This window comes from Natrix helvetica, assembly GCF_964273705.1.
Source record: "Natrix helvetica genome assembly, chromosome: 3".
In the NCBI taxonomy this organism is placed as follows: Eukaryota; Metazoa; Chordata; class Lepidosauria; order Squamata; family Natricidae; genus Natrix; species Natrix helvetica.
The window spans coordinates 48,863,597-48,891,264 of NC_138549.1; the positions used below are offsets into that span (position 1 = coordinate 48,863,597).

Consider the following 27,668-nt stretch of genomic DNA (forward strand, 5'->3'; position numbering starts at 1 on the left):
CCTGAGGCTTCAGGAGGGCGAAAATGGCCTGCCTTGGGCTCCGGAAACCATCTGGAGCCCTCTGAAGGCTGGAAATGGGCCAGTTTCCAGACTTCCAGGAGGCCTTGGATAGTAATGATTTTTCGCCCTCCCAGAGCTTCCGTGCAGGGCCTGCACTTACCTGGCATGATGAACAGGCTGGGTGGAGACTCCTGGGAGGGCAGGGCGGTCCTTGCAACAACCGGTTTGGTGAACCGGATGCAAAATTAACATCTGGTTCATCTGAACCGATGCAAACCCACTGAATCCCACCCCTGGGGAAAGGCGAGCTAGCATGCACAGCACACACATGCAGCACACTCACAAGTGGCTGCCAACCTGCTGCTTGTGCATGTTGAGCTGCGTGTACATACACACACACTCTGGCCAGTCACTCATGCAGCCAATTTTGAATGGGTCATGGCCTGGGGGTTGGAAACCTCTGTCTTAGATAACATTTTGACATATTAAAGATGTGCTGTCAATTTATGATAAATTAATCAAGATATCATAGTATTAAAAAAAGATGGCACACCAAAAGCTTTAAAAGAAAGTTGTTCTTCAAAATCCATGTTTATCTTTTTTTAAATTCTAAAGTTTTAACATTACTCCCAAATTAACAGATTTTGTAATGTATTTAAAATGAAGGACATATTTTTAGAAAAGCATTGATACCCTTTATGTGTGTGTGTGTGTGTGTATTTCACATATAAGGAAATAAGTGTAATCGCTATGTGTACCTGTTCTAATTCATATGCTTTGGCTTTATCTTCATCCCGGTCTGCATTCTTCCTGTAGGCCATCCCTAGGCCCCAGACAGCCAAAATGCTATATATATTATCTCGCACCCAAGCATCTTTTTGCTCTGTGCTGGCAGAAAGTAGTCCTGTAACTGGATTCTAAATTTTAAAAAAATTGAATGGAAACAAAAGAAGAAGCAATTTATTAAATAGGATATAGAGAGTTACTGTTCCATAGTGGATGAGAAGTAAAGCTGAGAATTAGGAATATTTTTTCCCCAAATCTAATCTCTATAATGAAAGCAGATGGCCATGGTGGGCACGCTACTATTTACTGTATTTTTCGGAGTATAAAACGCACCAAGATTTTGAAGAGGTAAATTAAAAAAAAACAATTTTTGCCCTCCCCGGCCCCCAGGAGCACTCTGTGGGCCTCCCAAACCTTTTTTTTTGGGGGGGGGGTGAAAAATGGGGCATGCAGAGAGTTAAGGAGGCCTACAAAGTGCCTCTAGGGGCTGAGGAAGGCAAAAATGTGATGCGTGTGGGCTAACCCTAAAGGGTAAGACTTTTATTGATCTCAAATCCGCTTTCCTCTATCCCTCCCATGGCAGGGCAGGACTAAACATCTCTGTCCATACTTTATTTTTTCCTTCCCTTGGGCCAGTGGCGACATGAAGCTGCTTGGCCCAAGGAGTGGCAGTTGGCTTGCTTCTTCTCTTCAGCAAGGAGCGAAAGACACGCAGGGCTGCTAAATGGCTGCCATCGTTCTCAACCAGGAATGGCCCATTGGGCGGGAACGGGTGGGGATCCCTTCCATTTGGATTAACAGTTCTTTGCAGTGGTGCCTGAGTGGTGAAAGGAAAGCCCGGCAAGGTTGCCTCCTTGAACAACCCAGCTTGTTCACAGCCCTCTTCGCAACCCTGCTTCCTTAGTCTTGGGGCCAAAGCAGATGCCAGGCTCCAAAGAGACGCCCGACCCGGTACTCCTGCATTCCAAAGTTTCCTTTCCATCCTACGCTTCTTCCACCAGCTAAGATCCTGACAATGCCAATAGTTTTTTACCGGAGAGAAAGTGGAGATCTAGCATCCTGAGAAAAGCCTTAGTGTAGAGGAGATCGGTCCTCTTCCCTTTCTCCATCCTCACCCCCCAATCTGCCAGGATCTGTCATGCAGCAAAGAAGTAGCTGGGCCCAACAGCAGCAATAGAAATAAGCACTGCATGACAGATCCAAGGGAATGGAGAAAGGGAAGAGGACCAATCTCCTCTACACTAAGGCTTTTCTCAGGATTGGGAAGTTAAAAACCTGCAATCTCTGCCACCTGGAACCGCCTGAGAAGGGGCAAGGTGAAGCGGGCGCAGCAGAGATCACGGTAACAGTGTTTTTAGGTGGCAGCGCGGTGATCTCAGGAGCCAAACCCTTTGAATCAAGCTTCATTGTACCCCATTCCAGGTTTTTAACTTTCCAATCTAGCGTCCTGAGAAAAGCCCTCGTACAGAGGAGATCGATTCTCTTCCCTTGCTCCACCCCTCCCCAATCCACCCGGAACTGTCATGCAGCAAAGAGAACAGTAGCTGGGCACAATAGCAAGAATAGCAATAAGCACTGCATGACAGATCCGGGAGGATTGGGGTGGTGGGGTGGAGGAAGGGAAGAGGACCAAACTCTTCTGCATAAAGGCTTTTCTCAGGACAGTAGATTGGGAAGTTAAAAACCTGGAATGGGATACAATCAAGCTTGATTCAAAGGCTTTGGCTCCTGAGATTGCTGCACTACCACCCAAAATCTTGTTACCATGATCTCTGCCGACTGGAACCGTCCGAGAAGGGGCAGGTGAAGCAGGCACTGTGTGAGAGGTGTAAGGCAAGGTGGTTGCTGCTTGGCCTCCCCCTTCTCCAGACAACCCAGTCGGAGGGTGGTCGGCTTTTGCTCCTCTCCCGGGAGACGGATCTGGCCAGGAGGAATGCATGCCTGTTTTTGCAATCAGGGAGGAATAAGAGCATTTCAGGCGGTGGGCGGTTCCAGGCTGCAGAGATTGCCTGCTGCCTGAAATGCTCTTTTTCCTCCCCAATTGCAAAAAAGGAGCGTACATTCCTCCTGGCCAGATCCGTGTCCTGGGCCAGGAGCAGAAGCCGACTGCGCTCTGACTGGGTTGTCTGGAGAAGCGGGAGTCCGAGCAGCGAGCCATCTTGTCTTACGCCTACTGTGCAGTGCCCACTTCATCTGCCCCTTCTCTAGATGATCCAGGCAGCTATATTCGGAATATAAGACACACCCAGATTTTCACCCTCTTTTGGGGGGGGGGAAAGGTGCGTCTTATACTCCAAAAATACAGTAATTAAATAACATGTCTATTAGGAAACAATACCAGCTTCATTATAGGGTTACTTTTTTAAAAATTAAATGAAAAACTCAACACACTGAGACAATGACCACAAAGTTCCATTTACTTCCCTTTGATGAACAGGAAGCTTTTACACAAAATTAAGACATTCTAAGTTGCCATTTGGTAAGCCTCACCAGATTGGTGAAGCTTACCAATGGCAATTCAGGAAAATATTCAGAGATGTAACTGTCTTGAAAGTAGCACAGCTCTATAGATGCCACATTGGAATACAGTAGTTCAATTGGGAAGTGATCAAAGCATGATTGACATGCCACATATGGCACTACTGGCACATGAGATGAATTTGGGCAAAAGAGATGCTGATCACAGCAGTTCAAGCAGGAGCTATGAGTCAAAGAAGGCCCCCAAATTGACTACTAGTCCTGAAGAGGGAGTGCAATCCCATTCAGGAAGAAAGAAGGAACTACTTTAAACTTAGAGAGTTGAAATATTCATAGCTGCTCAATCCTGTCAGAGTTGACCCTGTTTGTTCTTTCTCACCCAGATTAGATATTGAGGCAAGATCTTTCCAGCATCACCTGGCTGATCATTGGCCAAGACATATAGCTGGGTATCATCAACATACTGATGATACGGGACCTCACAATAATATATGACATCACCAAGTGGTCTTATGAAGATGTTAAACTGAGGAGCAAGGGCACTGAGCATTGAGGCACCCAAAACAGGAGAAGCCTCTACCTCCCCTGCCTCATTAACCCCAAATGGTTCTGAATACAGAGAAAATAGATAAACCTTTAGTATACCCTGCTTCCCACTCCTAATCCCACTCCGGAAGGATACTATGATCAATGGTATCAAAAGCCACCGAGAGATTAAAAACAGGACAGTTTCACTATCCCTGCCTGAACTTGCTAAAGGTAATCCACAAGCACAATCAATGCCATCTCAATAGTCTCCTCCAGATGAGAAGGTGGCAAACAAATCAAATATATATCAATATAAATAAAATAAATACAAATCTAATAAATAAAATAAATACAAATCTGATAAATAAAATAAATACAAATCTGATAAATAAAATACAAATCTAATAAATAATATTGTGCATTAGTTAAAAACCAGACTGAATTCAATAAATATACTCACTGCTTTCTTTGCTATACTGGTTTTTCAAATATTAGTTGTTTTATAGTTTCTTATTATTACTGTCCTAATTACGATTTACTCCATTCCCAAGTCCCCATAGGCGACCAAACACTTTTTGCCCAAATGGAGAAATGATGGAGACTCAAAGCTTTGTGTGCTTGCAAAGGGGACAATTTGAAAAGGAGTGATTAGTTCCGTCCCCTTTGCTAGAAGACAAAAGGTTTGTCTCCCTCTGGGCGAAAAGTCTGCAGCAGAATCAGGTGGAGGCAATGGCGATCCCAATGCACCACCCACTCTGTCCCACCATCTCTCAACTTGCCTGCGGCTGCGCCAAACAAACACCCATGCAGGGCGTCGGAATCTGTCTCCCCCATGGCTCTGCCTCCACCTGCTGCCGGTGCCTGTGCCATCGCACAAGCCTCCCATGAGTTAGGCAGCAGGATCTGGATCGCCTGTCTTCTCCCTCCCTGCACCTCGGCCTCCAAGCTCGGACTTTTAGGTATTCAAGCTGCGCCAAGGGGCTGGTGGGCTGTGGCTGCTGCTGGACACCATCAGCCCCCACGCACTCGCTGCCTCTCGTGCTGGCCTCACCCATCCTCCTAGACTTATTTTCAGGGTAGGGCTTATATTAGGCCCACCTCCAAAAATTGGATGCCATGTAATAGGGCAATAACCTCAAATATCTGACACAGTACATTTATCTATAGAGTCAACAAATCTAGAGAAATGTACCATATCAAAACCGGTAATGTATTATACTCACCTGATGATTCAAAATTGTCTGTTGAACAAGCCGAGCATAGCCATCTAGGCGAACTCCAGAATTGCTCCTGCTCCTCATTTCCAATCTCCTCACAATCCCTTACAAAATGTGAAAAGTGTGGCTAGGTACTGTGCGGGTTGACAGAGCGCCTTTCTTTCTCTCTAGCATCCGTTAGTACTTGTGGTTCATTTGCTCATTAACACACAGAACTGCAATTCTTGCTGGCAACAGGCAAAAAAAAGAGCAACTATTAACAAGCAGATATAAGTTTCCCATTTAGCCTACATACCAGGTGCAGTTAAAATGATACCTTGCAACTTATATACATCTATATGAAAGCAAACTTATCTTTCCATATGAATAATTACCACTGCTAATTACTATACCACTTATTAAAATACTACAGCTAATAGCTGTACTTGTGTGTGTAAGTATCAGTTAAATAATTTATCGACATAAGGATTTTACTGTTCCATCTTTGTTCTAGGAATCTCAGGCAGTTTGCATGGGGTTTCTTTTACATTTATCCTTACAAGGATCTTGCCGGGGTGGGGGGGGAGGTGGAAATACTGTAGCAGATGTACATCTTGAATAGGCAGTTATATGACTCAGTGCTCCCAATTTGTTTAATATATTACTATCTATAATACAGTTATAAACACAACCATGATTTTGATAAAAAAGGACATCACAACAGTAGACAAGCGCAAATCATTTCAAAAAAGTATTTGCTGGCCGGCAAGGTTCTCCTATAAATTTGGTCTGAGAAGTTGTGAAGCATCTACAGAAGCTCAGCATGACTGCTTTAAAGTTCTATTATCTTGTAAGTATCTTATGGCAAACTGTACCTCCTCACAAGACTTTGGAGACATTCAAAGCACACACATTTTCTAGCTAAAATGCCTCCTTAGTGGCTTCAACAGACACAAAACAAGTGATCAAATGATTCGCATCAGCCTGATATTAGTGACTGGGTTCACATATTGTATTAATAATGCAATAGTGAGCAACACTAAGGAGATATTCAGATCAAGTCAATGTCAACCATCCCAATATGCTAGCCAGCAAAAGAAGCTCCTGAGACGTTTTTATTCTCCAAGAGTATACTTTACTGAAAAGCCATGTGGGTACAGAAGTAGAAAAGCCAGATCTAACATTTTGTGTGTCACCGCATAAGATAAATTCCACTTTTCCCCCATCTGGTCCTCCCATAGTCCTTTGTCCACCAATCAGTTTGCACCTGGGTTGTTTTGAGAATAAACTGTTCATCTTGGACATTCTCATAGTTGGTATCCTTGGGGTGGAACTGTCTTTGGCTCCAAATGGCACACTTGCATTCCAGAGTTTCCCTCCCATACCACCTTTACATTACAAAGTGTCCAAATGGCACACTTGCCTTCCCTCCTCCCTCCCATTATTGTTCTCTGGTTGTAAATAGGCTGCTAACAAGTTAACCATGACATACCAACCCTCCAGAAAGAAACATTATTCATACATTAGTCTTTATATACAATCATCCTATCAGGGTCAATTTGGATCATTTGCATAGAACTTCTGAGTAAGCCTGGGAGCATGGACATTCCCTGCCACCACCCATTCTGCCTCTGCGAAGGAAAACCCTTTCCATAAAACCAAATACTGCAACCACTTCTTTTGGTACTGAGAGTTAAGGATTTCCTTGACTTCAAAATGCGTCTTTCCACTTACCCTTGGAGGGACGGTGGCTTAAAAGCTGGCCTTAAAAGGAGACATATGACAGGGCTTCAACAAACTGCAGTGAAACACTGGGTGAATGTGCCTGAGATTTTTGGGTAATTTGAATTCCACTGTCACCAGATTTACAATCTGGATAATGGGGAAATGACCTATGTATTTAGGGCCCAACTTCTTGCAAGGCTGTCCCATCTACAGGAACTTCATGGACAGCTACACCTCCTGCCCTATCCTAAACTCTCTCTGGGGTGCTCGCCTTCTTGTCAGCATGTCACTTCTGCACTTCCCTTGCTCCATCTTTGCATACTACAGGGCAGATAGCTTTTAGTGTACTCATCCACTCAGCCAAAGAGGTTGATGCAGGAAACTTAAGGAAACTCTGGCATAGGCACAAATTCCGTCCCAGTAGCCACTCAAACGGGGGTAAACCAGCGGTGGGATCCACTTACCTTCCCTACCGGTTCACAAATGTGAGTGCGCAACAGTAGGGAAAAAGCGTGTCTGATTACCTCTCACCAAAAACCTCCGCCAGGTCATGATATTCTTTGGGAATCAGCAGTTTTGAGCTATTACTCTCTTTTAGTGTATTGGCTGTTTCTATTTTCACTTTCTTAACCATAGGCGCATGGCGATTTCTTAGCACTTTCCCTAACTCATGCTATTTTGATGTTTTCCTTCACATCCGCCATTTGTCTCTGTCTCAGTTGACAGATGGGCTCCATTTTTTCAACCATGCTGTGCCCAGGACCATGGCCTCTGTCATCCCCGGATCACAATAAATCACTATGTGGGTCCCAACTTTTAGCTTCAGAGGTTCAATTAGGGCAGTCGCTGGCACTCCAATCCATTATCAAACTGTCTAGCTGGGAAAATACTATGGGCTCCCTTAGCTTCATTCCTAGCTTCTCTACCACTTGGGGACTGACATCTAGTGCACTTCGAGTCCAACCAGGTCATAATGGTCCACTTTGCTCCTGAGGAGGACACCAAAGTCTGCACCCTAGGAATCAGGGATGATTGTGTCACTTCCCATCAGGTCATTTTCTCCTTCGCTGTTGCTCTTATAGAAGACTGGTCTAGTCTTCACAGGGGGAGGAGTTTCCTCTCCCTCACTGAATGAAGGGGAGAACTCTACAAGGTTCTGAAGCTGTTTTCCTCCTCTAGATGTAAGCGCCCTCCTCCCTCCCCTGGCAGCTGCTCACCTCTCTGTTGACTGGTGGGGTCAAGTCTCATGCCCGGTGTGTTCATGGAATTCCATCAGGTCAATTTCCACCTCCGGGGCCATGCAGTACCATGCTCACGGCACCCCCTGAGCAGGTAATTCTTGTACAGATCCTTGTTTAACCCATCTCTGAAATGTTGAACTAGCAAGTGTTAAGGCCAGTCTCCTAAAGTGGCTGGCCAGGAGGCAGAAGTACTCAGTCACTTGTCATTTCTTTTCCTTTAGGGAATGGATACGGGCTTCTATGTTGAGCTGCCATAGGGTCCTCGAATCGTTCTCGTAGGGTTTGCATAAAAGCATCAAGGTCATCAATCTCTGGAGCTTCTTTGTCAGTGACACCAACCACTCTGAAGCATTCTTCTCCAGGTTGACCGCAATGACATGGACCCAACTTGCATCATCTGGGTACATCACCCTATAACGTCCATATGGTGAAAAACGTGAGCCAAAAAATGGGCTCAGTGGCTTGGTCCACCAAGGGAGGTGTCTGCCAATCCTCCATATTAGAATATATCCAGGAGGTAGAATGCCAGCTGCCACCACTGGTGCTAGGACCCCGGCTGCAAGCGCTTGTGCCAAGGCCTCAACCATTGCTTGTGCCATTGGTGCTGCCAGTTGCAGTGGAGGAAGAGGCATGGCAAAGGTCATTGTTGCTTGCGTTGGGGCTCCAGTCTCAGCTACAGCAGCTGGTGCCATTGGTTGGAGTATAGGAGGAGGGGGAATCGCCAGACTATTGTGGTTTTCAGGATCCATAGGCAGGTGGTGGCACCTGTGGTTCCTGGCGTTGTTACTCCATCCCTCCAAACTTCTCTCTCAACTGCTTCATGGAAGGGATGTGACCAGCAATTGTGATCTTCCATTCAGTGGGGTCATTCCATTCAGCAAGTCACCTCACTTTCCATTTACTGCCTTGAACTACGTTGACCCTGGCAGGGAGAAGGGGATCTTTGGCCTCTGTTGCCTTACCGACGTTTGTCGCCCAGTGGGTCTTCAGCCCCTGGTACACGGCTTCCCTCACTTTCTGCTTTATGGTTGCAAATGGATGCTCAGACTTTTCAATTCTTTGCTTTGTGCCAGCTGCTGGTGTCCATGTTCTGCCTTGAAGAAGTACCAGTTCCTCCCAAGCCAGGATCTCTCCCGGGTTCTTTTTCTCCTCTGCGTCTTTGGCCACAACTGACATCTCAAGGATGACCACCTGGTGGAGTCCAGATAGGTTATTACTGAGAGAACTGGCTTAATGACAACAGTGCCATATGCTAGCCAGCAAAAGAAATTCCTGAGACATTTTTATTCTTCAAGAGTATCTTTACTAAAAAGCCATGTGGATAGAGAAGTGGAAAATCCAATTCTAACATTTCATGCGCGAAAGAATAAGATAAATTTCCCTCTCCCCCATCCTCCCATAGTCCTTCGTCCACCAATCAATTGTACCTGGATTATTTTGAGAACAGTTTGTTAGCTTTGTACCTTCTCAGCGTTGGTTACCTTGGAGTGGAACTGTCTCTGGCTCCAGATGGCACACTTGCATTCCAGTGTTTCCCTCCCAAATCACCAATACATTCCAATGCTAGATCCGGGCTACAAAAATCTGTCATGACCACCAAATGGGCAGAAAGAGAAACAAAATACTAAACGATTGCTGCTATCTTGGGCCATCCGACCTTTTGGAATACAGATCACATGTATATTTTGTTTATATCAATCACTGAAATATTTCTGTCTGATAAAACATTCTGATAAAACCCCTTAAATTCATATGAAAATTTGAACAAAGAAAGCAACTGAGCATTTATTTATTTGTCAAACATGTACAAGATAACAAGTATAGGTATGAACATAAACATGAACAAAGGAAGTAAATACAGATAAATGGGTACAGTGTTGTGGTCCGCAAGTGACCCGCAGAGCTGGCAGCAGAGTTGGACAGTGAGGAGGTTGGGGAGGAACATTAGCCAGTCCTGGAGTCTGGGAAAGGCTTGGACGAGGGCTCTGTGTCGGAGGCAGAGAGGGTGCCAAGGCCATCTGGTAGTTACGTGCTGCCTCCAGAGTCTGACATCAGCGAGGCAAAAGAACAGTGGGAGCCTGTTCCCAATGTGCACATGCACAGAGCTATCAGAAGGCAAGAACAATTAAGAAAACAGGGTCGACTCAAGAGTAAGGCTTGGAGATAATTGTCCCTTCCCATAAGAGGAGCAAATGGAACGTGAGTCTTTGCAAGAAGTAATTAGTTCATCTGGTGGTTCAAGTTCTGAAAAGTTCTGTTTGACTCTGTGCTAAGTTTGACCTTGCAAAACTAATTGGGAATTTGGCAGTATTTCAAGGGAGATAAGGTGGATGCTTATCAACATTTTCCTGAAAGACTGTGGCAACTTGAGCAGACATCTGTCGGAATCTTCATAGACTGTTTGTGAATTATGACCATAATTCACAGCCGTATAAATAAAAGAGGGTTTGGGGGACTAAGCTTGTGATTTGTGCTTTCTTAGGAAGCCTAAGTCAGAACATACAGTAAGAGAGGGATAGTAGGCACACTGGTGCACTTATACACTCCCCCATTATGGATCTCTTAAGAATGGGGTGAAGTCCACAGTAAACAATTTGAGATTGATGTTGAGAAGGTTTGAGGCTGTAACAACAGCGTCGGGTAGAGCATTCCAGGCATTGACCACTCTGTTGCTGAAGTCGTATTTTCTGCAATCGAGTTTGAAGCGGTTTACCTTGATTTTGTATTAATTGTTTGCCCAAGTATTATTGTAGTTGAAGCTGAAGAAATCGTTGACAGGCAAGACACTATAGCAGACAATTTTGAGTACTATGCTTAGATCGAACTGCAGGCAGCGTAGTTCCAGATTCAGCAAACCCAAAATTTCAAGCCTGGTGGCATAGGGAATTCTATTGTGAGTAGAGGAGTGGAGTACTCTTCTTGTGAAATACCTCTGAACCCGCTCAATCATGTTAACATCCAATAAACAATGTGGATTCCAGGCAGACAAGCTCTATTCAAGAATTGGTCTGGTAAAGGTTTTGTTTGCCCTAGATAGCAATACAGTGTTACCAGAGAAGAAGCTTCACAAAATTACCATATTTTTTGGGTATAAGACGCACCGGAGTATAAGATGCACCAAAGTTTTGAAGATGCAAATTTAAAAAAAAAGTTTTTGCACTCTGCAAACCTCTCAAAAATGGCCCGTTTTTCGTGAAAATGGGCCCGTTTTTTTTTCCAATAAAAGGCAAGAATAGCCCATAGGAGGCTTGTAAAGTGTTCGGGGGGGGGCAGAAATGAGCAAAAATGGCCCGTTTTTTGACGAATAAGGGCATTAGGAAGCTTATAGAGTGCATTAGGACATTAGGAAGCTTTTGTCCTGGGGGTGACAAAATTGAGCAAAAAACAGGGCATTTTTTGCTCATTTCTGCCCTCCCCAGCCCCCAGGAGCTCTCTGAAAGCCTCCTACAAGCTATGCACGGCCATTTTGGTGAAGGGGCAGGGTTTCAGGAGGCAAAAAAGCTGTATTCAGTGTATAAGACGCACCCAGATTTTCAGCCTCTTTTTTCAGGGAAAAAGGTGCGTCTTATACTCCAAAAAATACGGTAGGTTAACAACTCTTAATGCCTTTTTGGCAATGTGAGCTCTGGGGCTTAGATCGTTTGAAATGAGTAATCCTAGGTTCTTGACAAAGTGAGGGTCATCTACGAAATCATTTCCACCCAACTTGTATGTGGCATTCTGATTTTTATTGCCAATGTGTAGGACAGAGCATTTATTAGTTGAAATTTGGAGTTGCCAATTGCACGACCATTCTGACACATTGTCAAAGTTGCTTTGTAGGGCAGCAGCATTGTCAGTGGTGTTAAATAATTTTATGTCATTGGTGAAGAGGACACAGCTGCTTTTAATATGATTGCATAGGTCCCTGATGGCGAACCTATGGCAGATGTGCCAGGGATAGCACACAGAGCCTTCTCTGTGGGCATGCCAGCTGTCATCCCAGCCCAGCTCCACTGCACATGCGCACACGTCTCATGACAGCCACCTGGTCTTCAGGTCTCTGCCATGCATGCGCGGGGGCGGAGTGCATGTGTGAGGAGCACTCTCATTGCATTTCGGGGGTTCTGCACCAACCTAGAAGCCAAAACTGGGCACAGGGGGGCTGCACGAGGCACCCCATGTCCTGTTTTGGAGCTGGAAGGCCTCCTGCACCAACCTGGAAGCCAAAAATTGACGAGGTAGGGTGGAGCACATGCATGGGGGACATGCACATATGCACAGGGGGGCGGGGCGCATATGCAGGGACATTCATTCTGGGGTTGTGCGCGCACACATACACACATTTGTGTGCACACGCCTTGGGCACTTGGCACCAAAAAGGTTAGCCATCAGTGGCATAGGTCATTGATGTAAAGCAGAAAGAGTGTGGGTCCTAAAACGCTGCCTTGGGAGACACCGCTGTTAACTAGTGCCAGATTTGATAGGGCCCCTCCCTATTTTGACTATTTGTTGCCTGCTATCCACTTGTGCGGGGATTCAGAGATGCCATAAGAACTTAGTTTCAACAACAGTTTTTTGTGCATTACTGATTGAAAGGCTTTCCAGAAGTCTATGTAAATTGTGTCTATTGCTTTTACTCTGGTCAAGCTGTGTGGTCCAAATGTTTCTACATTTAAAACAGCTGCAATGTTATATAAATTATATTAAAACTATGGCAGTTTTTCCAGTAAATTTTCTGCTTCTATTAGTCCAGACAGATCTGAAACCCATTTCTGCAAAATGTAGCTCCAAAATTAATCAATATGCGGAGACAAACTAGCCTTGGTTGCTAACATTCAAGATTTATCTTGTTTTCCTATGTGTGAATCTAGACAGCCATTTCTTGTTTTGTGGAGCATGCCTTAGAAGAAAGAAGAAACTTTATGTTTATCACATCAAGTACAATAGTGCTTGTTTACTCAAGAAAAAAAAACCCCACTAAATTTCTATCTGGAAGCATTTTAGATAAGGAGCCATATAACTTTCTGAATTTAACATGAGTAATTTACAATTTGGTATGTAAATCTTGCAAGTAATAACATGAGTTATATAATAAAATGAAAATAAAAGATAAACCACAAGATCCACATTTGAAGACTTAATGTCCTCTTTTTCTATCTTGCAGTCCTTCTGATACATTGGTCTTGGTTGAGAATTTAAGGGGAACATAACCTAACATGTCAGAAAGGGATCAAATCATCATAAAATCATGAGCATTATAATTGTGTAGAATTTGATTAGGAGAGCAAAAAAGACTAAAGCCTTTGTGACCTAATATTAAAACATTACACATTATAGACCATATGTCCTGGGCTCCTCCAATACCGAAGTGAAAGTGATTCCAAAACATTATGATACATAAATATTTAGATAGAAACAAAAATATGCGCAGCAAGACTAGGAAGAGGTCCCATGGTCATCGAGTCCGGCTCTCAGTAGATAATTATTTATTAGATACTTCATCGCAAACTAACCCCTCTTTCTCGTAAGTCCAATGCGTCATAGACAGAGATGCCGATCTTACCTGCCAAAGACTGATACGGGCTCACGCTTCTCCAAGCTATTCTGTCGGAAGGAAATATTCTTCGCCGCCCCGCCCCCCGGCAGTCCAAAACTAAAACCAACCCACCAAATTCTTAACCAATGCTACAGTCGATGTTGTCCTCTAAGAATCCAATGGCTAGTTTGCAAGGTTGCAGCAAGAGAATCTTTGTGCCGATCACAGGGTTTCGGGGGGGAAGAGGGGAAAAGAAGGCTGTTCCCGCGGCAGCCCGCGACCCTAAACATGTTCAGCGAGGCTAATTACGTGCACGCGCCATCGAGGCCTGAAAAACATTCCTTCCTCCTCATTGGATTCTTTACAGGACCCGCAAAAGCCCGAACCAAACACCACCTCTTTCTCAAAAGGCTCGCGCTTTTAGCCGCGTCCTGAAAGTTCAGTAGAGAGCCTTAAAGCTTAAAATATTGACATCGTTTTTCAGATACAGGCTAGCGACGGGAAGAGATTTTAATAGTTAACGTATAGGCTCAGGGTAGGGGGAGAGCGCCCTTCGTTTTATTTTTACCGTTATGTTAGAGGTTTCTTTATGAGGCTGTCAGGACTCGAAAGGTCGAAGACCGCCTTTATTTTGCGTCAGCGGGATCCCCAGGAACGAGTTGGTGGTTCTGAAGGTCGAAGTTGTGTGTTATGCGGGTCGTGATTCGCTCATATAGAGTTACAAGGTTTAAAGTCGGTTTAAAATTACTGCACTGCTAAGGATAGCTCTGTTAATACTTGTAAAACATAACCGCGAATAATTTTAAAGCATTTGGGCAGATAACTTTAGACTGAACTAACTACTTCTTTGAATGTGTATTTATTTTAAAAAATGGCAGCCATATTTTAACTTTTTACCAATTCTGCTGTGGTTATTTTAGACAATAGAATTTGCAGTGATTTAAGAGATTAAAGATTGAAATCCTTGTAAGGCCAAATCATGGAATGCATTTTGTATATGTATCATTTTTATGGATGAAAATATTTCGAATATAGCGATACAATATCAATGTCATTGTGATATGTTCACAAAAACGCATTATGGTATCTTGGCTATTACTACAGGTAGGAGATGTTTTATAAGAAAATTTGTGTTAACTTATAAGAAACAATTAAATATAAAAAATATATGGGGCAATATATTTAGTATGATGACAAAATAGTCTGTGTGTATAGGTTAAGAAATAGCTCAAAATTAAGTCATTGTAAGAATATAAAAGTAAATTTAAGTATCAGGAATAGAGATAATTGCAGGATGCAGTTAAGACTTCATCTCAGCAGTACTAGTTGCTGAGATGGAAAATAGTACTTGATTTTCTATACTTAAAAATATTGATCTAATTTGTAAAGGGACTTTTCTCCTTCAGTCAGATACACATTTTTATCAGGAAAACAAGAAAAAATTCTTTATATTAACAAAGCTGGATACATTTCAAATGGTGGCTTTTCCTAGTATCTTGAGATGTATCCCTGGAGAGTAGAGAACTTTCTGAGGTCTTGAGTAGTCCTAATAACAAGATTGCCTTGCTGTGGATTTCTTAGATTCCCCCCCCCCCCCATGTCTGGGAAAATACCATATTAGCTGAACAAATATTTTTATAGTACTTAAAGCTTGAATATTTGTTTTGAATCAGTGTCTTACCTAGAGTTGCTTTTGTCCAGTTCAAAGACATGAAGGGTGGATAGGTGGTATGGATATAAGGCATTCCTTTAGCCTGAGCTTGGGAACAGACATAAGTTTCCTCTGAAAATCATATGATTTCTTTTTTCATACTTTCTGCCATCCCCGCCCCCGAAAAGCTATGGAAAATATTCATGGAGTTATCTAAAGCAACTACTGAAGCTTTGTTTGACATGTTTGCAATTAATTGTCCAATTAAATGTAACTTGTGGCAGCTGCCATAGAGCCTGCACTCTTTCTGACATTTCTGTCATTTATTTAACGTTTATCTTACACCTTTATACTAGAAATTAAGACCTTGGTATTGCAGCAAGATTGCAGGTCCTCAGTTGTATTTATTAGATTAAGTTTGGTAATACTAAATTGGATCCCAGCTGTTTTCCAACTTTTTTTAATGTGAGGGAGACTAGATATCCAAAACAATTTTTAGTAAAGCAATGTTGAATAAAGGTTCAAACTGTATATGTGTTATATACCGTGTTTCCCCGAAAATATGACGGGCTTATTTTCTTTTGCCCCACGGAATATGGCTTTGGGCTTATTATCAGGGAGGGCTTATTGTTTTGGGGCTGCCGGGCGGCTGCTCCCGTGTGAACTGGCTCCCGAAGAGCTGGGCACAGCCTCAGGGGTGAAGCAGCCATGAGGTAACCATGGTCACAAGCAGCCGCACACTAAGGTGCCAAGTCATGTGGCGCTCTGCCTGCCCCCCAGCTCCTGCAGCTTGGCACATACGGGATACCGTCTAGGTCAGTGCATGGAACTCTGCCCAGCTGGAGAGGGGAGCTGCGCGAGCGCCTATTCCACCCGCAGCCTCACCAAGCCCTTGCGCAGCTCTCCCAGGACATAACTTCCAAAGTCCAAAACCCGGGGCCGAGTCTTCCAGCATCGGCCACTCTAGGAGTGCTCTCTATGGTGGGCCGGCTGCTGGAAGACTCTCTGTCCAGAAGTCTCTGTCCGGCAGCCGGCCCACCATAGAGAGCACTCCTAGAGCGGCCGATGCTGGAAGACTCAGCCTCGAGTTTTGGAGTTCGGAAGTTCTGCTCGGAGCGGGCCGGCAGTGGGCAGCAGCAGCCAGCGGCGGTGCCCTGGGAGAGCTGCGCAAGGGCTTGGTGAGGCTGCGGGCGGAACAGGCACTCGCGCAGCTCCCCTCTCCAGCCGGGCAGAGCTCCATGCACTGACCTCGGGGGTATCCCGAATGTGCTAAGCCGCGGGAGCTGGGGGGCAGGCAGAGCGCCACATGGCTAGGCACCTTAGGGATGCCTCCTAGGTCAGTGAATGGCGCTCTGCCCGGCTGGAGACGGGATTTGCTGGGCGGCTGCTCGTGAGCATGGTTACCTCATGGCTGCTTCATCCCTGAGGCTGTGCCCAGCTCTTCAGGAGGCAGTTCACAAGGGAGCAGCTGCCCGGCAACTCTCCCCTCCGGCCAGGCAGAATGCCACTCCCCAACCTAGCGGTATCTCAAAGGCAGCAAGCAATGTGAGCGCTCCCCCCCCCCGGCTCCTGCGACTTGGCACTTTTGGGATAACGCTAGGTCAGTGAGCGGTGCTCTGCCTGGCTGGAGGGGGGAGGTTGTCCAGGGGGTTTATTTTCGGGGGTGGACTTATATTTTTGCCCACACGAAAAATGTAGCAAGGCTTTAGTTTCGGGACAGGTTGTATTTTTGGGGAAACACGGTATATACTTCTAACTGTAAAGATTTTAAATATACTGCATAATTTTCTAAATAGACAAGTAAATAACACTTTAAAGTATTATTGAAATATATTAATAAATCAGAATAAATCTTAATATGTAATTAAGGACATGCTGTTTTCATTATTTTTTATAAATAAAAATTAAAACAATTTCACCTGGGACAGTGTTCAGTTTGTTATCACACATTTTTATGTTTAAGAAAAAAGAGCAGATTTTTCATAGATTTCCCTTCCAAATATTTACATCTTTTATCTTTGTATCTTTTACAGTAGATTGTAAAGCTGCATGCAAGGAGTCATCTTTTAGGTAGTTTTTAAATAACAAGAATTCAGGAAGAAATTTACCAACAGAAGTCAAGTCATGTGAAAATACTATCAATTTCTCAAACTATCTTGTCTCTTCCTTTTTCCTGTTAAAAAGTATCTTTGGCAGATGGGTTGAAAACCCAACTGTGCTGCCCATAAATAGTGAATTGTGTTTGCTGAAGGATCTGTATGGATGTGTTTCCATAACCACCTCTTTGGAAACTATAAATCCCAGTCCTTCTCAAGTGATCATTAAGAAACCAATTGCTCCTCCTGTTTCCTCCCTTTGGAACATGTCATGATATATTGTGGCATTACCAGAAGTATTTGTTTCAATCATCAACCCAGATTGTTTTCATTATTCTGTACAGAAATACTTTGTACATTTTCCATTTATCTTCTTAAAAACCATAGTTCTCCGTCCCCCCTCCCCGTCAAGCTATTCATAAGGAAGTTGTAATACTGACAAACAATAAAGCAAACAGTTTCCATTGTTGCATAACTCATATTTACAGTTAGATTGTTTATTTAACTTCACCATTTTAAAGTTATTTGCAGATACAGCTACAAATGGTTGTATGCAAGAATAATAAAGCAATTCATGTTTGTACAATAATTACAGTAAAACTTCAAAAGTACAGACTTATTTTTATACAAAATAATATTAACAGTTAATTGGAAATAAATATAAATTTATTGGATAACCAAAAAACAGATAGTTTTCTCTATATAAAAATATAATGTCTGTGACCACATCCTGATAAAAGGAAGTTATAATGCCATGCACATTATTCAGAAAGTCAGTATTTGCATCTTTTTCAGACTTTAGCTTATTTGTATCTGTTTTAACATAGCATTATTGCATTATAGTTTGAGCTATTTGTAACTCAGTCAAGTATATAAAAAAAATTTACAACTCAAATTTTGGGGTTGGGAAGGAGCAAATAAGCAGTTCATGTTTTGCATCCATAAAGCTACTTTTAATATCTATCAATAGTTAAAGTTTTTCTCCTGTTCATTAATGACTTTCTTTTTCTCACATTATGTGTAACAGTTAAAATAAACCTGTATATTACTTGGTAAAATAATGGAAAATATTTTAAAAGTCATAATGGTTCCATAAATTGCAGGGTCTTTTTTTGGGAAGTCCTTCTCAGTGAAATGCAAGACTTTTTATGAGACATATCATTTTCATGAAAGACATGTTGTTTTACTAAAAACTCAGGAAGCTGCACATCACTATTCTTTACGTGGAAAGAAACACCATTTTTTTCCCGAGATATATTTTCTGAAATATAAAATTAAAAGAAAAAAGTTTATTATGATGCAGCATTGATAAATCACTGGGCCTCAGTTCTGTTTTCCTGTGATGTCATAGGTACCCTCAATTAACTCCTGGAGAGGCCTTTCCCATAACTCCCTAAGTACTTGTTAGGATGCTAATCTCACTTTCAGGATTTTTATTTATTTATATTTATTAAATTTTTGTCCCTGACTCACAATGACTCTGAACAGTTGTCCAATGGAAAATCCCTTGTCTATTGATTACTAAAACTAAACAGCCTATGAAAAAAGCCCGTATTTTTCCCTGTAATAAATGTTAATCAGGGCTGAACAACGTTTCAGAGTCAAATGTGGCAAAGGCACTCTAGAGGACATGGAGGCATACATGTAGTACTTTTCTATAACCCCTTAAAGCAATTCCCTCTTTCCCACTGCATATTTCTAGGAAACATGTATTTTGATTAAGGGGTTGTAGGCAGATGTTATACCCCTGCATGCTTCAAGAAGTCTTGTTGCTTTCAAACTCAAAATATTGTCCTATATTAACCATGCTAAATATTTTGGCAGCACATAGTAGTAGCCAACATACCATAATGCATTATGGTGAACATATCATAATAATATAGATGTTTTATATTTTAAAAAAATATCCATAAAGTTTAATACACTTACAAAAATGCATTCTATAATATAAAAATGGTTCGGCTTTACAAGGACTTTAATCTGGTCCTATCATATAACAATTGATCCATTCTTCAATCTCTCTTATTTTGTACTGCCTACATTAAACGTTATTGCTCATAAAGAATACTTTTAACATACATACCATTACCATTTGAGTGCACAGAATAATCATTGCTCATTAGCATCGATGTGGAATTAGTAGAGTTACTGTTGGATTGTAAAGAATGTGAAGAATTGGATACAGCTTGATTAATATTCTGCATCCTTAAACCATTAGTAGCAGTTCTACTCCAGTCTATAGTAAAAGAATTACAGAACATAATGTGTTATATATTAAAGTCCTAGTAATAAATTGAACGTTATATCTAATTTAAAAATTCCTAGTCGGGTCTGTAGGATTATCCTACTTTGTCAGAATGACAAAAGCAGGGTTGTCCTATTATGGCACAAACTCTCCCCTTTTGTGTGTGGCATAATTTATGTTACACAGAAAAGGGGTGGCATCTTTAATCAGTCCTGACCCCCTTGCTCCCCCTTTCCAGAACAAGCATCCCAGCAAACCAAAACTGCATCAAAATGATAATATGCATGTAGTAATGTCATGGCACAAACTCCACCCCATCTGATTCAAATATTTATGCTTTTTTTGTATCATGACACAATTCATCACTTTTCAATGCTTACTTCCCCTGACATCTGTGTTCAGGAATTATAAGATTAGCTCCGTTTCCCTCCCAGTTTTTGAAGCTAGCTTTTTTTGAGATTGTGATATCTAAAATGCATAAAGTTCCAAACACAATATGTCAGGGTCATTCCAGGTCAAATGGTCTGAGGCTCCCAGGTCGACCATCATGAATTTTGATGAAATTTGGTGTGAACATGCACACACATCCCCAATGAACATTGGATAAGTGTTATGTTTGCTGAGGCAATACTTGCGGAGATGTAGTCATTTGTTTGACCCCATACCGCAGCCTTCGAGAGTATGACTTTGAGATTTCAGCAACTTTGAAATATAATATCTTGGGCAATATTTTATTGAGAGAAATAAAACTTGGCCATCTTGTACAACTTCTTGTACTCTATTAAACAAAATAATAAAAACATTCTCATGAGCGATCTCCATCTAGATAATTTGGAGCACAGTTGGCCAAAAATGACTGTGGTGTGAAAAAGGCTAAAGTTTGGCTTATATCTCTGGAAGGAAAGGTATTAGAAACGTGAAACTTTGTGCGTAATAACATAGCAACACAAGGTTTTCGAATATAAAATTTCATTCTCCTACTGCTTTCCAATAGTTCACAAATTGGGAGTAAATTTGATGGTTTTGTAAAACCACCAAAAATAAGGTATTTGCAGCCCGCTTTTACAATAAAAGACCTGGAAACTGTTAAATCATTCCCATTAGAAAGAGCATCTTTCAAACCTAAAAAAGTAGAGTTTCATTGCTGATGTCTAAAGCCCTAAAAATAAGAACAAAGTGGAGGACGTTGTGTGGCAGCGTCACATGCATTCTATTATTGTTTCGTCTTATTTGTTTTATATAGACATCATTACTATTATATTACGTTGGTCCATGGTGACATTGTCACTATGAGTTCAGGCACTTGACCCAGCAACCCCATCGCCATAGGGGGCACACCTGATAACTGTACAATACCAGCCACAGGTGGGCTTCTTGGTTCAGGATCCCAAGCCTGTAATTCGGCTTCTTCCTCGAGGTTCCAAAGCCTGGTGTAGGTATCTTTCTAGTTCCCAAGCTGACAATTGGGCAGCTTATCCTAGGTTCCCAAGCCTAAAGTGGGTATCATATGGTTCCCAAGCCGGTCCATACTGTTCTTATGAACTGCCAAATTCCAACTATCGCTTATTTATTATTAAATTTACATGCCACGTTCTTTAGCGTTGCTTCTGGGAATTGATAAAGAACGTGGCATGTAAATTCAATAATAAATAAGCGATAGTTGGAATTTGATAAGGCCATACATGGAATACTGCATTTAGTTTTGGTCGCCACAATGTAAAAAAGGATGTTGAGAGACTGGAAATCGTGTAGAGAAGAGCAACAAAGATGATTAGGGAACTGGAGGCTAAAACATATGAAGAACAGTTGTAGGAACAGGGTATGTCTAATTTAATGAAAAGAAGGACCAGGGGAGACATGATAGCAGTGTTCCAATATCTCAGGGGTTGCCACAAAGAAGAGGGAGTCAAGCTATTCTCTAAAGCACCTGAGGGTAGGACAAGAAGCAATGGGGTGAAACTGGTAAAGGAGAGAAGCAACTTAGAGCTAAGGAGAAATTTCCTGACAGAACAATTAATCACTGGAACAACTTGCCTCCAGAAGTTGTAAATGCTTCAACACTGGAAGTTTTAAAGAAGATGTTGGATAAACATTTGTCTGAAGTGGTTTAGGGGTTTCTGCCTAAGCAGGGGGTTGGACTAGAAGACCTCCAAGGCAGTGGTGGGTTCCGGATCCCGTTGCAACCGGTACACTGCAACGGGGCCCGGCCACCACGTGAATGCACGCAGTACATGCAGCACGCGCATGCATACTTACCGCCCATGACACTCTAGCTGCTTGGCAAAGCAGGTGCCGTACACTCTGCGCGTGCGCGAAAGCCCTGATCAGCTCAAATAGCAGAAAGGAAAGCGGGCGGGCGGGTGGGACCTCCGGAGCACCATACCGGAACAGTACCTGGTGCTCCCAGCAGGCATCGGTACGCTCGTACCGGGACGTACCTGTCGTATCCCACCACTGCTCCAAGGTCTTTTTCAACTCTTATTCTATTCTAAGCCAAACTTCAAATCACTATCCCTGTATACTGCATATCTAAATATAAAGAATTACAGTGATGGGATTCAAATTTTTTTACTACTGGTTCTGTGAGTGTATGGTAGGCATGGCTTGGAGGTCATGTCACTGGGTGGGTGTGGCTGGGTGGTTTTATGACTGGATGGGTGTGGTGGGATGGTCATGTGACTGGGTGGGCATGGCCGATATCACTCACTCCCACCCAGTCACATTACCCCCCCCCAGCCACGCCTACCAGGTTTTGTGGCTCCCGGTATTTTCTTTTAAACAGATATATATATATATCTGTCACTCCCTATCTCTGTCTCTCTCTCATCTCTCTTTCTCTTTCTCCCACTCTCATCTCTCTCTCCCTTATCTTTCTCCCTCTCTTTCTCATCTCTCTCTCAACTTTCTTTCTCCCTCTCTTTCTCATCTTTCTCTCTCATCTTTGTCTTTCTAACTTTCTCATTTCTCTCCCTTTCTTTCTTCCTATCTCTCTCTTTCTTTCTCCCTCTTTCTTTCTTTCTCTCTCTCTCTCTCTCTCTCTCTCTCTCTCTCTCTCTCATCTTTCTCCCTCTCTCTCCATCTCTTTCTCTCTCTCATCTCCCACTCATCTCTTTTTCTTTCTCCCTATTTAATTTCTCTCTAATTTCTCTTTCTTTTCCTTCCTTCCTTCCTTCCTTTCTCCCTCTCTCTTTCTCATCTCTATCGCTCATCTCTCACTCCCTCTCTTCATCGTAATGGACTCCAGGATGACTGGACGCCGTCTTCCCCCATTGTGGAGGGTGCTAAGTTGAAGTGTGCTGGTGAGGCGCTGCAAGAGCAGGGAGTAACCATGGGGGTGGTGAGAGCGTCGTCGTCAGCTGCAGCCGGACCAGGTAGTGTTTCAAGTGGAGAGAAAGTCGCTCAGCTCCCCATATTCCACTTGCTGCCTCCATGGCTGCTCACTGCTCTTGCAGCACCTCATGCAGCACACCTAAACTTAGCACGCTTCACAGTAGGGGAGACGTTGTCCCTTCCTCCCTCCTCCTCTTGGAGCCCATTATGATGCAGAGAGAGGGAGGGAGAGAGAAAGAGAGAGAGAGATGCCCACCCACCGTCTCCTCGCAAAAGGTCCTGAGCCAGAGTCTGAGGTGTGTGTGACTGTATTTGCTACGCCTCTCCAAATGATGAGTTTGGTGGCAATCTAAAAAAATACTTCCATGGAATAAGCCGATAGCAAAAGTAGGGCGACAGGGTTGTGTCCCTCCATAAGGAGTGTGAAGAGAGGCAGACACCGTGCCTCTGAGGAAAATAGAAGGCGTTGGAGCCCTGGCTGTCACCTGGGAGGGGACTGTGCAGGGACACCTCACACCCCTGTTGCCCCCGCCGCCACTATTTTTGTTCTTGGCTTCTTTCATGGGAGCACTTTTAAAGTCGATCTTGAAGAACTGGAAGACATTTCATTAGATTGCCACCAAACTCATTGTTGGGAGAGATATAGCCCCTGAATACACAAGAAGTCTTGGGAAACGTTCTTCCAAAGTTCGGCCAAGTTGTATCCTCCTTCTCGGCCTTAACATACACACAGCTCACATGGTGTGAGTGACCTCCCGACCAGCGCAGCCATGCAGCTGCCAGAATTCAGAGGCAAGCAGGGAGTCGACTTGACCAGGGCCTCCTTGCAGGCTCACTCACCCAGGGAGATCAGGGTCACGGCGGAAGGCAGGCTAGCAATTGTGGGTGAGATGAGTGACTGGGCAAGACGAGTGGCGACCAGGTGGACAGTGCTGGGGCCAGCCAGAAATGATATTTGCCGGTTCTCTGGATTAGTTAACATTTCTGCTACTGGTTCGCCCAAACTGGTCCGAACCAGCTGAATACTACCTCTGAAACAATAGCCTTTTAATATTTACCTGAATTTTCAGCCAGCCGGTATTTGCCACAACATAAATACCTTCTCCACTGTTTGCGAACATTTTCCTTTGCAATACAGTAAAAAACAAAAATGAAAAACCCTGCAAAATAATGTTTAAAGGAAGTTATGACATTTCACTTTAAGTAAATAGATACAATTACAACCTCATTTTATCAGAATTTATTTTACCTTTTAAAAATCTGTTATGTGAGGGCAAAGTTGCATAACACAGCTGTCAGAGAAAATGTTGCTATCATGCATGCAATGTTGCAAAAGTGTTGTGGGACCAATTTACATGCCTCTGTGTGCATGCCAAAAAATCAAAATGCAGGTAACATTCATATTCTCTGCAGTTAATAGGACAGAAGGAATGCACATAGTCTTCATTTAGTGACTGTTTCTAGTGACTGTTCATAGTTATAATAGTGATGAAAAAGTAACTTTGTGACCTATATCATATACTAGGGCAGGAGTCAGCAACCTGGAGCCGCACATAGTTCTTTCATCCCACTGCTGCGGCTCCCTGTCGCCGGTTGGCTCCACAATTGATAGGGCTTTCGATTAGGGCCGATAGAGAAAAAAGGATGCCGTGCTAGAAGGAGACTCTATGATGGGGGAACCGGACTTCCGGTCAGCTTCAGAATTGAACTGGGGGGCTTCCTGTTAGGATCTTTGTGGCTCTTTGAGTGTTTAAGGTTGCCAACCCCTGTACTAGCGGCTTTGCAAAGGAAAGCTGAACTAGCATCATAAACACAACTGGTTTTATTTGGTGATTGCTTTACTTAATAATTGAGTTCCAGTCGCAGTTCTGGTCACTAATTGAGGACTTTGTACTATATATGATTTTGCCTGTTACTAGAGAAAATGGAAGTCACCTTTCAATTCCTTTTATAACATTTCTTAAGGTCAGTGTTTCTTAAAGCTTTTTCTCTCTGGAACCCTTTTCATTTTTAAAAGTATAAAAAGCTAAAGGTTCCCCTTGCACATATGTGCTAGTCATTCCCGACTCTAGGGGGTGGTGCTCATCTCCATTTCAAAGCCAAAGAGCACTGTCCAAAGATGTCTCTGTGATCATGTGGCTAGCATGACTAAACACCGAAAACGCAGTTACTTTCCCACCAAAGGTGGTTCCTATTTTTCTACTTGCATTTTTATATGTTTTCGAACTACTACCCTTTTAAGAAACATTGCCTTAGGTGCTTCAGATTTTCTTCTGCATTTTTAACCTGAGAGTTTTTTCATTCATTTGCTGATTCTAAATATACATATTTCATAGGGGGGGAGGGGCAGGATGAAGGAGGAAGTGTCAAAAAAAGTAAAAGTCGCAGCTAGGTCTGCACAATCAACATCTCAGCCCTTTTGTATATGTTTTGACCTCAGACATATGTACAAAGGGTTGGGGTTTTGATTTTGTGGTGATTTTTCAACTCTTCCTCAGAAATAGCCATTTTCATATTTATGAACAGTGTTTGTAATATAACAAAATAGCATTTGTTTACTATCATGGCTTATTGCTTTTTAACAATGCCTTAGTTACAACATGAATACTACTAAGCAGTCCTTCACTTATGTGATTTATGGGTTTTCAAAAGGATTTATTTAAATATAATAATAGTGCTATTTAAAACTTATACAGAATTTATTGGGTTAATTATTTTATAGAATGATAAAACAAAATAGTAAAATAGGATAAAATAATTCATTTTTGTACAGTTAAAGAATGTCAGTCTATTGTGAGATACTTAAATCACATACCTTGCAAAGTATTAAAAACTGCAAAGAGGTACATAAAAATAAGATTTATAGGACCCCATGCAAAAAAGGCAAATCCCCAAGTAATTCCCAATAAGAATGTAAGGCCGGCAACACTCCTGAGATCTTGTATACTAGTTTTCCTCTGGGTACCAAGTTGCTTCTTCTTTTTGATTCTACAAAGTTGAATCAGTACTACTATGAACATACTGATGTTCAGCAAGAATATTGTACAGAAGTATCCCACAACTGTGATGTAAAATACAATGTCATTCTTAATCCAGCAGCTAAAATACAAAGAATAAGGTATGCATCAATTATATATACATATTTTGAAAACCAAGTGGCCAAAATTTAGATTCAGCAGTCAGATCCATTAACTGAAATTAATAAGTAGACAATATGCATTATTTAAATGTATAATATCTACCTTAATCAGACTGTTACCTGATTAATGTTCAATTTGATTTATTATTGTAAATCATTAATCTACAGTAAAACCTTTTTTTAATAATTAAGGTAAGCATTATTTAAATATTATCTTTTTATTTTTATACACATATGTGATAGAGGAGTTGTTACTATATTGTGTTTTTTGTTTATTGTTGATAACTAATACCAGAGGGAACTTTGTCACCTTTAGTTTTGTCCATAGTTGCTGTTGGACAGCTGATCATTTTTGTCAGATCAGTTGGGGTACAATAAAACCCTCATTTTGCAATTTGTGATACTGGAGCTAGGGTAGCCTTGAGGAGGAGCCATTTTTCCATTGAGGGAATCTTCCATCAGTCTCTGCTTCCCTGATCTTTTCCTAGTATCATAATCAGAGGTGGATTGCTCCCAGTTTGGCGTGGATCGGGCAAACCGGTAATAGTGGCAAAGGGAGGCTCCGCCCACCCACCCAGATGCTTCTGCGCATATGCAGAAGTGTTGTGCACACGCGCCCAAACTAGTAGTTTAAAAATTGGCAACCCACCACTGATCATAATGTCCCCATGACATGCTTCCAAGTAGTTTTGTAGCTAATGGCATGTACTATTTTTTCATGTCTTCACTGCAAAAAATAAATACAGTGAAAATCAAGGAAGGGATTCTGAGGTTGAGTTTGGCCCTCCATTATTGCTCATAGGAAGATTGCTTGCTGTCTCTATTCATTCTTTTTGCAACAGCTATAGCTACAAAATAATACAGTGTTCCCAGACCAAGTCTGAAAGTTTGGGAAATATTTCTAAAATGGCTATGGAGAGTGTCTATATAGCAGCAAGCTTGATGGGAAATTCTGGCAGTTGAAAGCAATACATTTTAAGTTGCCATATAAAAATGTTCATAATATGTGTTGTACAGAAATTTAAACGATTTGTGTTTTATAAGAAAAGAAACAGGTTTCTTTTAGATGTAGATTATTGCCTAAATTTTACTTACAATTCATCAGATGAGCCATTGGGAAATTTTCCATATGATCCGAGCCCATAGTTATATGGAGATACTACTAGTACAATAGTTACTACAATAGCTGGTAACCCTGCAAGATCAAACAATACCTTGAGAAAAATGTGGCTGTAATAAATTTGAACAAATAAAAAAGTATAAACTATTTCAGAGTTGGCAGTGGGATTTTCAAGAAACAGAAAAGATTTTTTCCCATTGGATTTCAAAAGTTCAGAGCTTTTCATTTCACTATCTCAATCTACCCAGAGATTGGACTGCCATTTGTCAGAAATGGTGTAAGGCCATAATGGCGAACCTATGGCACGTGTGCCAGAGGTGGCACACAGAGCCCTCTCTGCTGGTCAGATTTCTGTGGCATTTCTTTTGTGAGCTTCAACATTAACCTATACATTCATGAATAGGTGAATGTTGCAGACCTCTGCAGTTATTTGTAAGGGTGAATGACTGCCGTGGTGCTGCAACATTTGTAATTTTGGGACTTGCTCGTAAACACTAGGGGGCGCTTATCTCGTAACTTCAAACGGGCACTAAATGAATGCTCGTAACCTGGGGATTAGCTGCACAGATGTAATATTCATAAATGTTACAGACAAGCACAAATTGCAGCAGATAA

At 42.3% G+C, this 27,668-nt stretch overlaps 2 protein-coding genes across 11 annotated transcripts in view; both read right to left on the reverse strand.

Annotated features, from left to right (window-relative positions):
• PHKA2 (phosphorylase kinase regulatory subunit alpha 2) overlaps positions 1–14,058 on the reverse strand; it is a 142,266-nt gene extending 128,208 nt beyond the window's left edge. For 7 of the 10 annotated variants that reach the window (XR_014175110.1, XR_014175111.1, XM_081949551.1 and 4 more), the window contains exons 1-3: positions 13,500–13,875; positions 5,016–5,236; positions 759–917 (exon numbers count right to left, since the gene is read on the reverse strand). Coding sequence is in view for 8 of the 10 variants with exons in the window: in XM_081949551.1 (XP_081805677.1) it covers positions 759–917; positions 5,016–5,093 (237 nt within the window). In the remaining 2 variants the exon portion in view is untranslated. Of the gene's footprint in view, positions 1–758; positions 918–5,015; positions 5,237–13,499; positions 13,876–14,040 lie in introns of those variants that run through there. The other 3 variants (XM_081949547.1, XM_081949548.1, XM_081949546.1) reach the window with 3 other exon arrangements.
• A 3,637-nt stretch (positions 14,059–17,695) lies between these two features.
• ADGRG2 (adhesion G protein-coupled receptor G2) overlaps positions 17,696–27,668 on the reverse strand; it is a 72,122-nt gene continuing 62,149 nt past the window's right edge. The window contains exons 22-26 of the mRNA XM_081949554.1: positions 27,029–27,128; positions 25,610–25,893; positions 23,853–23,954; positions 19,303–19,455; positions 17,696–18,480 (exon numbers count right to left, since the gene is read on the reverse strand). Of these exons, the coding sequence (XP_081805680.1) occupies positions 18,299–18,480; positions 19,303–19,455; positions 23,853–23,954; positions 25,610–25,893; positions 27,029–27,128 (821 nt within the window). The 3' untranslated portion in view covers positions 17,696–18,298. The remainder of the gene's footprint in view (positions 18,481–19,302; positions 19,456–23,852; positions 23,955–25,609; positions 25,894–27,028; positions 27,129–27,668) is intronic.